The following is a 15360-nucleotide window of genomic DNA, read 5'->3' as shown; positions in this document are numbered from 1 at the left end:
CAATCGTTCAAAGATCGCGGCTCTCAGTTAAATTTGCAAATTCAAGCGTAACACCGCACTGCGGATAATAAGAATTTCAGTAATAAACCAATGAAATATCAAACGTTCAAAAGAAGAATTAAAAAATACCTATCCATATAAAAATAAATTCTATTTCATATTTTTAACTGGAACGAAGAACCTTTTATAATATTAGAATATATTCAGAGTTTAGACAGAAGAAAGGCCAAGAAGAAAATTTTTCACAGGAGAATTTAAACCTAGACTTATCTAGAATTATTTCCACGTGCATCATTAATTCTTTCTTCCTCATCCTTTTGCATAACATTCTCAGCGAGTTCTCTCGTATCAATTCATAACACGAACCTTTAAAAATTCACCAAACTTCTCAAATTCCCTTCCCTTCAACCTCTCTTTCAACACACTACACTCCAGACTTATTAATTCACCGTGAATTCGACAAAGCATAGCATAAATTCACAGCACGCTATTTCCACTTCCTCTTATTCTTACTTAATTTATCGCGCATATCGTGCATCGTCATAAGATGTCAACTTAGTCGCGACAGGAATTCCGGAATTTGGTATACACTCCCTGGAAACGACGAGGACGAGGAAAGGAGAGGGATAACAGGGATCTCTCTAACCGTGGACGGTCAATTAAATCTCGTCGACGTCGCGTGCAGGAAGCGGGACGCTGCGTGCACGAGAGCCTTCCTTTCCGATTTCGAGTGGGTGGACCCTAAAATTTATTAGGCCGTGCGACCGACCGGCTAATCCTCGACGGTAGCCCTCGAGCGTGCAACTATTATCCGCGGCGCGCGTCTGGGGCTGGCCGCAAGCGGATCGGCCCAGGTGTGATGAAATTAAGCGAAAAAAGAAGGAGTTTCACGTGTCGGATGGACACGGAGGGAATGCGAATGAAATGTAAACAGAAGGTTGGAAAAAGAGGGGGGAGGGGAGAGGGACTCTGTTCTTTGTCTTATGTCGGACACTTTTAAGTGATTCAATTTTAACGGGTGTACTCTGCGTGTCTCTGTTGGCTCAGACCCTTCCCTACGGCTTTGGGGGAAACGTTCTTTCGCGAAGGGTTCGTTGAAACGGCGGGGGGTGTATTGTTGAAACTGGGGAACTGGCGGTCGAAATGTTTTTGGGATTGGGGGAAGGGTGATAGGTATTTTGATAGGATAATTAGCTATATAAATAGGGGAGGTTTTATTGCATTGGATTCTTTTATATGGATTTTGGAAAATTTCTTTTTAGATGGATATTTTCTTTGATCACTTTTCTTAATTTTCTGAAAAATGTCGTTTACGAGAATTCGTTGTTTTGTTGAAAAGAGTTAGAATGATTCGATATCAAAAAGGAAGGAGATGTTTTTATGAAGTGATTAATAATATAAAGAAGTTTAATGTTAGGATCTTTTTACGTTTTTGAGATGCAATGTTCTTTGAGAAATTACTTTTACAAAACTCATGTTTTTTAATATTTTAATAAAATATCACAGTATTGTGATGACACGTTTCAGAATTAAATTACTCTATCTTAAAAATTTTGCAACAATCAATATTAACCGTATTTTTCTAACATGTATTTTTCCCAAAGGCAAATAATTAAATATTTGATTCTAAAAAATAACACGAAACTTTTAAAAAAAACACGAATTCTGCAAATTTGAATTATTTCAACGAAACCGCTGCAATTTTTCCGCAATCCTCGATCCATTAAAATGAAAGTTTTAACAACCTAACACCGAATATCCTCCAAAACATCGACATGCTACACGACCTCTCCAATTCCACTAAAAAAATCATCAGATTTTACAACTTTCACAACAATCCTTATTCATTTCAACATCGCGCTCGATTAAATCAAAAAAAAAAAAAAAAAAAAAAAAACCATCGATACCTCGACGTCAGCACATTCACCATTCAGCGATAAAACTCGTATTACCTCTCTCCGGAACAGGTTCACGCAGTCCACCGCCTAAATGGATCTCGCTCATCTTCGAGTAGACGCCCGGAATTTGGGCGTTGCATTGTAAATTCAGCTGGCCGTTCGAGAAATGGAACGATTGAAGATTCATCCTGATCTCGATCCACTGAAGATCCTCCTGATCTGAGTGGGCATCGTTACGATCCCACCTCTGTTGCGGCTGCTGTCTCGTCTGCGATTCGACCTGCGAGAAATCAAACGTGAATTCAACTCGTGGAATCTCAACACGGATTCAGTCGCGCGTACGCGCGATGGATGGAAAAGGGAAGAATAATATTGGAAAGAGAAGGACGGAGCCGAGGAAATGTAAATCTGCTTTTAACGAAATCCGTTCATCTGGAATCGAGAAGCGAACCTTTCGTTTCTCTTCATCCCCTCAACTCCTCCCTCTCTCTTTCTCTCTCTTTCTCCCCATAAGTACCGCATGCTGGTACCGGCCGTTAAGCACAAAGACGACTCCTTCCAGTTCGATGAAAAGTCGAAGGACTCGGCCGTTTCCGGCACGGTGTTCCTCCGATTAACGTTTTTTTTCTTCCATTTTTTTTTCTCTTTTTCCTTTCCTTCCCTTCTCTCCTCGTCGCGAGGAGTAGAGCGTCCCTCCCCAGGTAACCGAGTCGAGTATTCACGGGAGTGGCCGAGTTCCGAGTTTCTTAATGGATCATTATCGTTCTGAGAACTGGTGATGGCATCGAAAGTAAGTTATTCGGTTGAGCGGGCCACGGCGAGCTGTGAATCGCAAGTAGATCGGCTAAGATTTACTTAAAACTTTCGAGAAAAAAAAAATACCGAGAACTTCACTCGATACACGAGCCGTACCACCGCGTTAATGTGTTTTTATCGAATGGGCGAATTCGTTTATTTTTATCTGAATTATGAAAATGAGTATAATTGAATTGTATGGTGGAGTATTATGATTCACGGTATAAAAGTTGAAATGATAATTTTTAAAAAAGGAAATCGAGAATAAGAAAATCGCATTGGAAGTTTGAAGGGAAAATGTTTTTGAAATTCAGTCAAGTAGAAGTGTATTTGGCTTATTTCCAATTGGATACGATCGGATAATCGGGGATAGACTGGAATCTACGTGTAAAAATAAGTAAAAATATAGAATGAAACTTTGTTTGTTCGAGGTCTCCATTTTGAAAAAATAAAATTCGTCGAATATATCTATCTGTATATAATTATTGATCGGTTAAATTTAATTACTTGTTAATTATTTAATCGTATCTGACCAAATTTCTACGTATTTAATTAATTTTCGAATTTGATTTTCTCTCATAGAAACGAAGACGCCAATATAATCGCATTATTTTCAACTTTCAACTCCAACTTTAATCCACGCAATCTTCATTTGCAATGTAAAATGAACACGATACATTTTAACTATAACTCTTCTTCATTTCTCGATATTTAAATATTATTTGTAATGGATTAAAAGCAAACTGGATATAACATAGAGATAGGTGATCCTCCCAATTAGCATTTATGTAAGTTGACTCGGAAACGTGACTGCTTGAATTAGTTTTTGTGCCATCTCGCGGGACAATCATGCTAATGCGAGTTAGGCAACAATAGGAGGAATGGTTGATAAGCGGAGATAGGCCTACAAATGAACTCATCAGTTCAAAATTACAAGATTCCCCTTCTTTGGATACATTGGAAACATTTGGTGTTAGGAATATGGCGGTAATTCGACTAGATCGATGATTAGGAATTCGTCGGAAGCGGAGGATTTCGTAATGTTGATGGGAGTCGGAGATTAGGGATGAAAGACGTTACGATTTGCATGAAATGAACAATTTTGATGATATTTCTCTTACAATTAAGATTCTATAAGATTCGTGCGTTGATTATTAGAAAAGAAACATTAATTATTGTATTTTAATTCGTTATTTTCAATATTCGTTATTCATTTCTCTTGCGTTAAATATTCGAATTTTTATTTCGTTGATTTTAATTCATATACGCAAAATAAATGTACGTTATTAAATTGCAAAATTATTATTATTTGGAATACAATTTTGTTCGATTATAAATTGTGTAACATTTGATTTGTACGTAGCGTTTTATTTATCATTTCAAAAGTAGGTCTAGCGATTTTTATATCTGTTATTGATGTTACACCTGACCAGGTCACGTTGCAATGGGCCAGAAAGATAAAAATTATTATGAATGCTACTTTTTATTCTTGACACATCGCCCTGCAATTTTTATTCTCTTTTTGAAATTGATACACGTTGCAAAATGTTATCTTGAATTTGACAAACGAAGAGAAAAATTTTGTAACGCGTTGCATCTTGACGTATATATTTTTCTTTTTTGTTTATTTCTTGTTAAAATTACTTTTGCTACTTCAACTTCTAGTTTCCTTGTTATATTACTTTAAGTTAATTCCTCCTGGCATTCTTTCTCGTACAAAAATTCATCTGATGTATTAAATTAAATATAAAAGAATCAACTAAAATTTATAAAAACACAATGTAAGATATAAGCATTGCGATTAAGAAATACAACTAAGATATATATTCCATTCCATTTCTAAAAAGTTAACTACGAATCAAATTGATACAATGTTCACACGATTCACAGAAATTCCAATTGTAACGCAACATCGATATAAATATCTTTCGAACAACATCGCTCTTCTACGATACTGCATTACGAAATCGATATCAACGCAAATTAAACAAATTGAATCCACTGCACCGGATATCCCGGCGAATCTTTTAACAAACATCGCTTAAAATCCAATGCACAGGGATCGGTGTTTCGCTGTAAAATGTGGAAGCAAATGCGTGACGGAATGGTCGGTATAAGAACAAATGCCCGGACGTTTCTGTCGTGTTCGCGGCCGATGAGTAACGCGTTTTTAAATGTAACAAACGCTCTTGCCCCGCGCGATTTATTATTATTTCGATGAACGTTCTTCATAAATTCGAGTAACAGTGGAAATGAAAAAGCGAATTGCACGAGAACACGGAAGGAAACGGGGGATAACGTCCAAACAGCGTCTACGTACATCCGCTTTCCCCCTCCCCCCCCTTTCCCTTCTCTTCTTTATTCGTTTTTCTTTCTTTCTTTCTTTCTTTCTTTCTTTCTTTCTTTTTTCCTTTTTTCTTTTTTTCTTTCTTTTTTTTTTTTTTAAATTTTCATTCGTTTCGTGTTTCGTTTCGTTTCGGGAGTGGAATTCGGAAACTGCGATGGAATTTATTTGGAGGGAAGGGAGAAAAAGGAGAAGGAATACGAGAGTCGAATAAATGAAAGCTAAAAATAGAGAAGAATCAGAGGAAACATTGTAGTAGTCTGTTCCTGCAGCGATTCTTTTTTTATGCCAACGAAGAGAACGTTGGGGATTTTCGCCAAAATGTATATATCCTTGCATTTTTATCGATACCTGCATTAAAATTCACTTCTCAATTGTAATGAAAAGGATGATACTTTCGATGCGAGTAATAAAATCTATTAAATCGGTTTAGAATTTGAACATAATTGTAATGATAATAAAAATGTGGAGGAGATTTTGTTTTCTATAATAATTGAAAAAATTAAATGAAATGCATAACAATTTATTAGATAGCTGATAAAATAAAATAATAGTTATTTAATTCTTCTCAGAATTGTTATTATTATTATTTTTTGTTAGTTGTTCGAATGTCTATAAATTAATATATTTCAATGAAATCTTTCGCGTATTTTTAGTTTGAATAGAAACCTTTGCTGTTTGTTTTTTGCAACATGTAAAAGGATTTTTTTTAAAAACTTCGCTACCTTTCAAACAAAACTATTGAGCTTCGTAGCTTTAGATTTTTTAGAAGCAAATACAAGCTTTACCTTGTTTTTCTTTTTTTATAAAAATATAGACCAACTTCAGCAAATTTTTCAACTTGAAAATCTTTTTGCATACACGTGCACGTGTATATTTACTTCTTTTCGCGCAAAAGATCAATCAAATTTTCGTTTAAATTCCTTCTCTTTTTTTTTTTTTTTTTTTTAAATACGAACTCTATCGAATTTTTCTAAAAAAACTTTTTTAGCAACTTTATCGATCATCATTTCATCGACAATTAATTTCCATAATTTCAGAGTACAATTTAATGATTTATTCTATGATTTGGACAATTAGATATTACTTTTATACGTTTCGAAAGATTATTGCTCTAATAATCTTCCCAGAAATCCTCAAGAAAATATGAATATATTATCGAAATTGATATAAGAATGTGTCAAATAATCGTAAATCATTCAACAGATCAATCAAAATAAAAATAGCGAAGGGAGAAAACTCACAAGTGGAACGAAACCTCTTACCAATTACTTCGAAAAAAGTTTCGTCAGGCGGCCACGATCCCGTTACGAAGGAATCAGGGTCGTTTGGCTGTCGTGAAATTACATCTCTGTGGGGTCTTTGATAATAGACAATCGGCAGAAGCCGTTCCTACGAAACCCTTGAAAAGAATTCTCGTAGTTCATTGTTAACGAGGAGCGTTCTCCTCTGCTATATCATTGTCAATTCGTGTCGAATTCCATTTCAACGTGGTACACTCAAGGTTTCAAACTTGCTCCAACTTTCCCTCGTAACGCGTTAAGAATTGCTATCGATTAATCCTGGCCCTGGAAACATGGCGGAGCGTAAGAGAGCGGAAAAATTCATTTCCAACAGGGATTATATATATATATATGTGTACATTTAGCGATTTGTCAAATCTGCGTCAGTCGAGACAAATGTGTGCACGTTGGATACCACGTTGGAGTTGGAGGATTTCCTCGGTTGAAAAATTATGCAATTCACACCTCTCGCCCCGGGCTTGGTCTTAGACGAAAAAATACGATTTCGATGATTAATGGCTGTGCAGTGTTGATGGGTGTCTTTTTGCCCGTGACGAGGATCGTATCTGGTTGATAAATAAATCTTGTCTTTTTTTGGAATTCAACTTCCGGAAGTGGGTCGCGAAAGTAATTACGAACGAGAAGATGTAATCATATATTGAGACAGTTTTGATTATTTTTCGTAATAATATCGTAAAGGAATGTATTTTTCTTCTGAACTCTTAATAAGGAAAAATAAGTGGATGAAAGAATCGAACAGAAAAATGTATAATATAATGGGTGTTCTTGCATGCACGCCCTCTGTAACGTCATAACCTATATAGTTTGTGATCAATTTTGCCTAGATTGAATCATTTCTTTCTTGTTTCTAATTAATTGTACAATTCTATTGTAAAATTTCGACTTTGACAATTATTTTCTATTCGATTTATGATATATGAGAGATACTTTAAGATAAAAAAATAAAAATTAGTATTATTTGGAAAGAATTGAGGGTAGAATAAGTATGAAATAAAAGGCAAATTGTGATTTTTATACAGGAAGAGTTATATAAAAGAGAAGAGGATTAAATAAAAATTGAATTAAATTTTTGAAAAAATTCTCTGATCATGGATTGTGGAATTGCATTCCTAATTGATTTTTTTTTTTGTGGAGGAAAAAATAGCTTTATCAACATTCAAAGGTTGAACAAGTTATTGAATGGACTTGGATATTGATTAAAGATACCACGACGTTTTGATGCGAATGAATATTTATTTTTAATCTATGGAAATAACAGTAAAGCCTTGCCAATAATAGAGATTTGTTAAAATTCGATATCGGTTTAATTCAGGCGACATTATCCGAATTTGTTATATATTGCTTCCCACGAATTCTGTGCTTTCCCTTTGCAAATGTGTATGAATACAACCGGGTAATAAAACTAGTTATCGAGAATTTAAATCAATATCGTGTATGGCACATTGAAATGAAATGAAATGGTTGTTAGAATCGTTGACACTATATAAATATTCTGTATGCACTGAATAAATATTAATTAAATGATATACGATGCAACATTGCGAGAATTGTCTGTTTTCAACGTTCCACGTGTTTTTTTTTTTTTTTTTTTCATAACGTTTTGTGACATTTCGAACCAATGGAAATAACCAGTTAAAGTTACTTCAAAGAAAGGAATTCGTTTTCAACAGCTATTTTTGCGCGGAAAAAAAAAGATGAATTTTATATATTTAATTGAAAACGAGAACAGAAAGGAAGTAAATAAAAATAAACAAAGAATCCATCCAAGAATTTTGTATGCAAATTAGAGAAAAATAACGAATAATTAAATAATTTCTAACTGTCATAAATAAATAAATTTTCAAAGTAAAATTTTTCAAAAAGTAAACTTAACAAAATTCTTTTTCACATATCATTAATCATTAAACATTAAATATTATTTAATAGTATAGTAACGAAAAATTATCTTTTTCTTTAAATTAATCATAAACATATATCTTTTCATCTTATTAATTTTATTATACAGTGATTGCGCGTACAATCTTCCTCATAAAAAAAAATCCAATTTTCCTAAGGTCAAACTCGAATTAAATCGAAGAAAAATCAAAGCCCTCGAGTAATCCAACGTACCAATAAACCACTCACCCGGCCACGTTTCCACAGTAAAACAACTTTCGACGTTATGGCTCCTCATTGGCTCGTGTCTTTAATTGAATTCGCGGCAAGAGCCCAGTGCCAGGCACGAAGGTCATGAGCAATTAGCTCGAGAGGGGGGAATTGAGCGCAGAGCGGCGCGTAGGCGCTCCCAAACAAACCAGCACACCGTGGAGAGAGGTTTAAATCCTCCACCGCTCCGTTCAATTAAAGAAAACCGAGAAAACGCGCCCCACAACCGAGCCCGTCACGCTTTATGCCTGCTCTTCTGTGTTTCGTCGAAGACGAAGCGGCGGAGAGAAGCTCGAAGGGGGGTGGAGGTCGTTGAAAAGCAGCGACGGGGATTACCAGGTCGCGACAAGGATGACACCGACACGCTTCTCGTCCGGGCACGACGATTGTTGGCGAACGATGCAGTTTACGACGTATACAGCGATGAAAAAGTGCAGCAGTGTGCAACATATATCTGTATATAAAAGGCGTGTATATAAGCATGCTTGCTATACCGAAATTTTTCTATGAAACTTTGGATTGATATACGGAGTAAATTTTGAAATTGAATGTGCGAGTGTTAATTTTTGTGTAAATTTATTTATTTGGAAATGTTGGATTTAAATTTTATTTTGTGTTTGTTTTTTTTTTTTATTTTAAATTGAAACATTTTTAAATTATTCTATGGTGTTCTTTTTTTTAATGAAATTTTGGATGTTAAATATTTACCATTGTATTTATTGCTTATATGGAAATGGTATTCAGTGATTTTAAAATCGATTATAATATTTTTTAAATTTTAAATAAATAATTTTACATGAAGTTGAACGGTAGAGATTATTTAATAATAATGAAATAATTTAAATTTCGAAGAAATTCTGTTGTTGTAGTACAATGAATATTAAATTATTTATTAAATTTTATTTATTAAAAATTGCAAATTACAAATAAAATCCTTTTTTGATTGTTATTAATAAAATCGGTAATAAACTGAAGGAAAAAGACAAAATGGAAGAATTGAAGTTCAATTTCTAGTTTAATTAAATTGGTTCTTCAAATGTATCATATTGTTATAATTTTTTTTAAATTGTCATTTGAACGAATTTTCTTTTTAAATAAACGTTTCATTTCATCAGGATTGATCTAATATTATTGGAATAATAATATATCTAATTAAATAATTGTCGACTCAGAAGAGAAATGTCAAAATTAATTAAGTAATATCTAAGTATTAATTGATATAATAATTATTTAGTGAAACAATAATATTATAAAATGATCCGTATTAAAACATTGAAATCTAAAATTGTTCTATTTTATAGATGGAAATATCCAAGATGAAAATGCGAAATATATTTGAAACGGAGCAATGGTTGAACACGGAATATACGGGAAATAGAAATTTCATAAGGATAATGGAAATCCTCTTAGAAATTCTGTGATGATGAACATGAGTAGTTTCACTGTGCATTTATTGCAATTCAAATGGGATAATGTATGTATAACGTTACAATGTACAACACACGAAAGTAAACGTGTTTCATGCGTGCTATTATTTTCAACTTCGTACATTATATATTCTATTTTTAATAAAATTCTTAGAAGAATTTCTCAAACAATTTTTATATATATGAAACATTAAATATTTTAAAAATTTGTTCAAGAGAGATTGATTAAATTTTAATATTAAAATATAAATTATTGTAATTTATACATAATTAATTTTTTAATTATATAGCAAGGAATTTTAATTAAATTTTATATATTTTATATTTTGAATAATTATTAAGTTTCTAGGGATATATTTTATTATTTTTTTATTCAACGTTCAATACAGTTTTAAATTGTACAGTCAAGTATCGTACATTCTATTTAAAAAAGCTACGGTGACCTAGATTTCTCGATAAAAAAAAAAAAGCAAAGGAACAAAACCTTATTACTGCACCTCGTGTCGTACAATTTTTGTTTGAAATATTTTTCTCATATAATATACAGTGCACGTGTTAACTTATTCTGTTATGTGTGTATAACGAACGAATCATAACAAAATCAATGAAATAAAAAAATTAAGTATTATTACTCGATAATTTTTTTATTCATTATTTTAAGCATTTAATTTTAATTTTATTTTTATGAAGGAATCATTAATCGTTTCAACTTGTCATTGATGATAAATGAAATTAACAAGTAGCACAAATTACTATCATTAATATTGCATTTACTCGATAGCTCAAGCAAAATTGCCAAGTTCATGAAATCATAAATTGAATATTTCATCCGATATAGCATACATTTCGAAATACAAAATTAAATTCGACTGCTATTTTACGTCACAATATTTCATCTAATTAATATCTTTGAATCATTATTAAATAACTTCGTTACTTTATATTGCATGTATTATTATAACATTTTTTATTTTTGCGCAAATTATTATAATTTTAAAACTCGCTAAAATTCGTTCAAATATATTAACATTGTTTCATATAATTATTATTTATAAAAGCAAGTAGATAGATTCAAAATTCACATCAGTAAATTGGGCATCAATCCACTAAAAATTTAAAATTTACGTCGATTGATTGACATTTATAAGAAATTAATCACCAAAGATTGCAATTAATTTAATAAACTGGCGAAATTAATCGCCACTTATTCGTTCAACGAGCAATATAAATATTGTCAATATAAATACAAATATCGTCAATCATCAATTAAAGATATTAATCAATTACTTCGATAGAAGTTTAATTAAAATTCTATTTAACGAATTATATTGCGCATTTTTTATATACTCATTTAAGTAACGTATCAATAATTAACTAATCTGAGATCATGATCAAATATTAATATCAATAACCCATATCTCGCACTTGATTAAACGTAGCATAAAAAAAAATACACTTTGCACATCTTTCAACCATCGATCATCGATTCCCCTAACGTTCTCTCACTAAGCTTCTTCGACCAAAAAATTATTTCCTTTCCTCCAGAATTAATACACCCACGAATCTGGAAACGTCTATCACACCCACACGCGAACTAAACTTCTACCATTTTTCGCGAGGTATATTCTAGCGGAAATTTTTGTGACACTCAGTATACACGCGAAACACGCTCACCTCGAAATGCAGTCGCGCTATGCATTCACACCTAAGGATGTAGCCATGCGAAACCCCTGCAATGGCAGTTTGTCCCACGAATTTATGCACGTGGCTGCCGCCGAGAACGGGATACTTTCGACCGTTATTTCGCACCGTAAACGTCAAGCCTTTTTGGCACCTTTGAAGTGTCTCTCGGCGGTTTCCAGGCTAACCGCGGCTATGAAATACGCTTCTCCATCGCGACACGCCGCACCGACACTTCCGGCGATATTGTTTTAACGTTATTTGACACGTTATTACTCGAGAACCGACTGAGGGCGAACCTCCATACGGCCGAGGGCTTTCGATCCCTTTTCTTCCCCACGAATTTAACCTATACGTGGATTCAACCCTTTTCACGTAGATTTATTTTACTGAATTTTGCTTTTTTTTTTTTTTTTTTTTTCATTTGGATTATTTGTAGTTGCATCAAGAATTTTGATTATTAGCATGTATAGTATTTTATATTTTTTTTTCTTTTTAGAAATTGGATGATATTATATTTGCTTTCAAGTTGTTCTTTGAAGAGTAGTGGATATTGAATTATGATGATTTCGAGCAGTATATTTATAAAATAATATTAGATTTTTTAATCATATAATCATGTAAGGGCCAATACTAAATCTAGATTTAGTTACCTGTTCTATTGATCTGTTTGAGTGTTTGGAAGGAGTTATTCAAAAAATTCCATTTTGATTTTCAATTTGTCAATTATTTTCTTTCTTCTCGATGATTGGTTGACTTTATTGTTTTATTACTCGAGTTTCTTATGATTAAAGGTACGAACTTATAGATACATTTTTTTCAACATGGATTTATTCTTCGTTACTCTACTGTTGTATTTGTATTTTTATTATTCTTATTTGGTTATGTTTGAGCGTAACGAGAGACATTGCAAAAACGTTTACTATTAATTCGTGAGGATGGTGCATCGCGATATTGGAATATCGATCTGTTTTCTCTGACAGTTTTATTAATTTTATCGTGCTTTTCGGAAAGTTAGCGCGTTACGAATTCTTTGAAATGTCGTGTTAATCCGAGCCAATGTATTCTTCCTTCCAGTTATCTCTTATACGTACAATAAACGAAAGTTTATTTGTTGTATTGTTTCTCTGTTTCTCAGCGGTGGTTGTTCCGATAAGAATTTTGCTTTAAGAGTAACGATAGTCGATTAAAATTTACAGTGGAATAACATTTATCATATTACAATTAAAAATTTAATCATTCAAAAAATCATGCAATTGATTCTATTAAGAATTTAATCGTAATTTTCAATTAATCGTTAATTTCGTCAACAATAATATATTTTTATCAAGAGTTGCATCCATAATAATTTTTTTTTTAATTATAACCTTCATATGAAACATTTCATTCAATATTAATTTTCATCGATTAAAATTGAAAAATTTAAAACGTTTCATAAGATATAATGATGCTTGATATTATACGATTAATTATTGCGACACTGCGTTGTTGTTTTCATTCTCTGATTGATTCTAAATAATTTGCGTGTTTTACATTTTGTTAAAACGTATTAAAAATTTAATGGTAAATTCCTGGTATCGAGTTTATAATAGGTTTTCACTAAAGCTCAGGAAAGATTTTATTAATATTTCAATAGAAGATGAAACCACCCCCACTATTCCGTATGGTAAAAAGCGAGGAGTCACTATAGGCAATTTATGCAGAACCAATTTTCTCTCGATACTTTTTCAATCTTCGTTAAGTCTCAATGCATAGTATTACCAGTGGAATTTACTTTTTTTTTTTTTTTTTTCTTTCCCCCACTGTATTTCTTCTGCGATTAAATACAGCGCCGCTTCGAAAACCTATAATCCTTTGTCATTGGACTACATTGATCGCTTTAATCTTGGTCCATCGATTCGAAAAATTCGGCCCATTCGAAATGTTTGAAATTATCACGAAAATTTTCATCCCAATTTGTTCATTAATCGTCCATTCGAATGCATAAATAATTACTGCACTAGATATTCAGGGATTTTAAATAAAAATAAGCTTCAATCTCAATTTCTAATTATGATCACAATCAAAAAGCAAAATATTAATTATAGAAAAATTTCGTAAAAATAATTCCAAATAATTATAATATTAATTTGCATGATCAAATTAAGAATCTATTCAAATAGCACATAGCTAAAATCATTAGTTCTCTAAATAAACGTTCCTTAAAAAAGTTTATGAACTAACACGTGTCATCGATTCAACCAAATTCGAATATGTAATCGTGAATAATCGAATTTTTCATCTTTCCCTCCATACGCCGATACACCGAATCAAAACCAGATGCTCGCGTACACACGTAGATTGTCGGATGGAGACCAAATTTGCCGGAAGGAGATGGCGCGTAACTTGCATGCAAATTTTGACCGCAATCGGGGTGGTTGTACGTGTATAGGAAGCGTAACTCTGCAACACGCGTAAATCGAAGGAGAGAAAGGAAGAATGGTAGGCAAAAAAAAAAAAAAAAAAGAACGAAAGAAAAAAAAAAGGAAAAGGAAGAGGAACGAAAGAAAAAGCTGTGGCATTTCGCGCAGTTGCCTTTTTTTAGCCGTTCCTTTTTCACAGACTCTTCTCGTCCGTGATTTCCTGGCCTCGTCGAGATTCACCAGGTATTTAAGCGCGCTTACGCCCGTTGAAAGAGCACAGCTCTGGTATCGAGTGAGCAAAAGGGTGGTGGTAAGGGATCGGTGGATGGAAGGGAGGATGGAAGAGGATAGGAACGAACTGAGTCGGGGGAAAGAAACTGAAAGCCGATGCTCGAACACCGAATCGATCCTATAAGATTCCTCCATTCTCCTCTTTACAGGGTTAGCCAGATGCTTGGCGGATCGACCGACGTGTTCGGACTTCGCTTTGCGAGGTAAGACGGTCGAAATTCGTGCAATTTGTCCGACGATTTCGGCAACGAAATCTCAATTAAACCGGCTTAAATACACCAACCTGTGGTTCGAGATAGATAAGCTGTTGATCCGGATCCCTAATTCCCTTTTATTTGCAAGATGCTTCAGAAATTCGTTGTACTGATTCGTTTATATTGTACAGGTATTGTGATCTTAAGTCTCTTATCTGTGTTATTGATTATTTGAACTAATTGGGAGGAAAATGTGTGGAAATAAACGGTTCTTTGGAATAATAATTTTGATCGGAAAGGATTAATGCGAATTAAAAAGTAAAAATTGAACAATTTTTTCAAATGTGTTTAATTTTTTTTAAATAAGTGAAATTATAAAAGATAAATAATTCTTGGATGAAATGATATACTCCTGAATTTTAAGATGTTTCATGGAGTGAGTAATTTTTAGATTATCATATATTAAGGGAAAAAATAAAAGCTACTAAAACGTGCAGTTTTATGTAAAATATAAATAAGTATGAATTATAAAATCGATTGGTTTCTTCTTTTTATGGGTAACAATGATATAAAATAAAATTGAATGTTGTAAAAGAATACTTTATTCAATATTTATTGCAGATGCAGCTGTTAGGTGAAATTGTATTTTTTCTTCGTAATTGAACTATTATAGAGATTTATATAACACTGTAAGATATAAAGGGAGAAGATTATAAAGGAATAATAACTTTTAAGATAAAATATATAAAATGTTTTATCAATTATTTCAAGCATTTTCATTATTTCAAACAATAAACAAAAATATCATATATTTAAAAGTATAATTAGAAGAAAAGCAATGATAGTAGATAGTAGATATAACGCATAATAAATTAAATTT

At 32.7% G+C, this 15360-nt stretch overlaps 1 protein-coding gene across 1 annotated transcript in view; it reads right to left on the bottom strand.

The window, feature by feature from the left end:
• The window catches only part of LOC100871247 (uncharacterized), a 169172-nt gene that overhangs the window by 12353 nt on the left and 141459 nt on the right, over window positions 1-15360 (bottom strand). The window contains exon 5 of the mRNA XM_086903464.1: window positions 1953-2178. Coding sequence (XP_086759590.1) covers window positions 1953-2178 — 226 coding nt within the window. The remainder of the gene's footprint in view (window positions 1-1952; window positions 2179-15360) is intronic.

The sequence above is a fragment of the Apis florea genome, unplaced genomic scaffold (genome assembly GCF_048593485.1).
Source record: "Apis florea isolate Af1SG1 unplaced genomic scaffold, ASM4859348v1 contig_1603_pilon, whole genome shotgun sequence".
Taxonomy (NCBI): Eukaryota; Metazoa; Arthropoda; class Insecta; order Hymenoptera; family Apidae; genus Apis; species Apis florea.
This window is presented reverse-complemented; position numbering and strand designations above follow the sequence as displayed.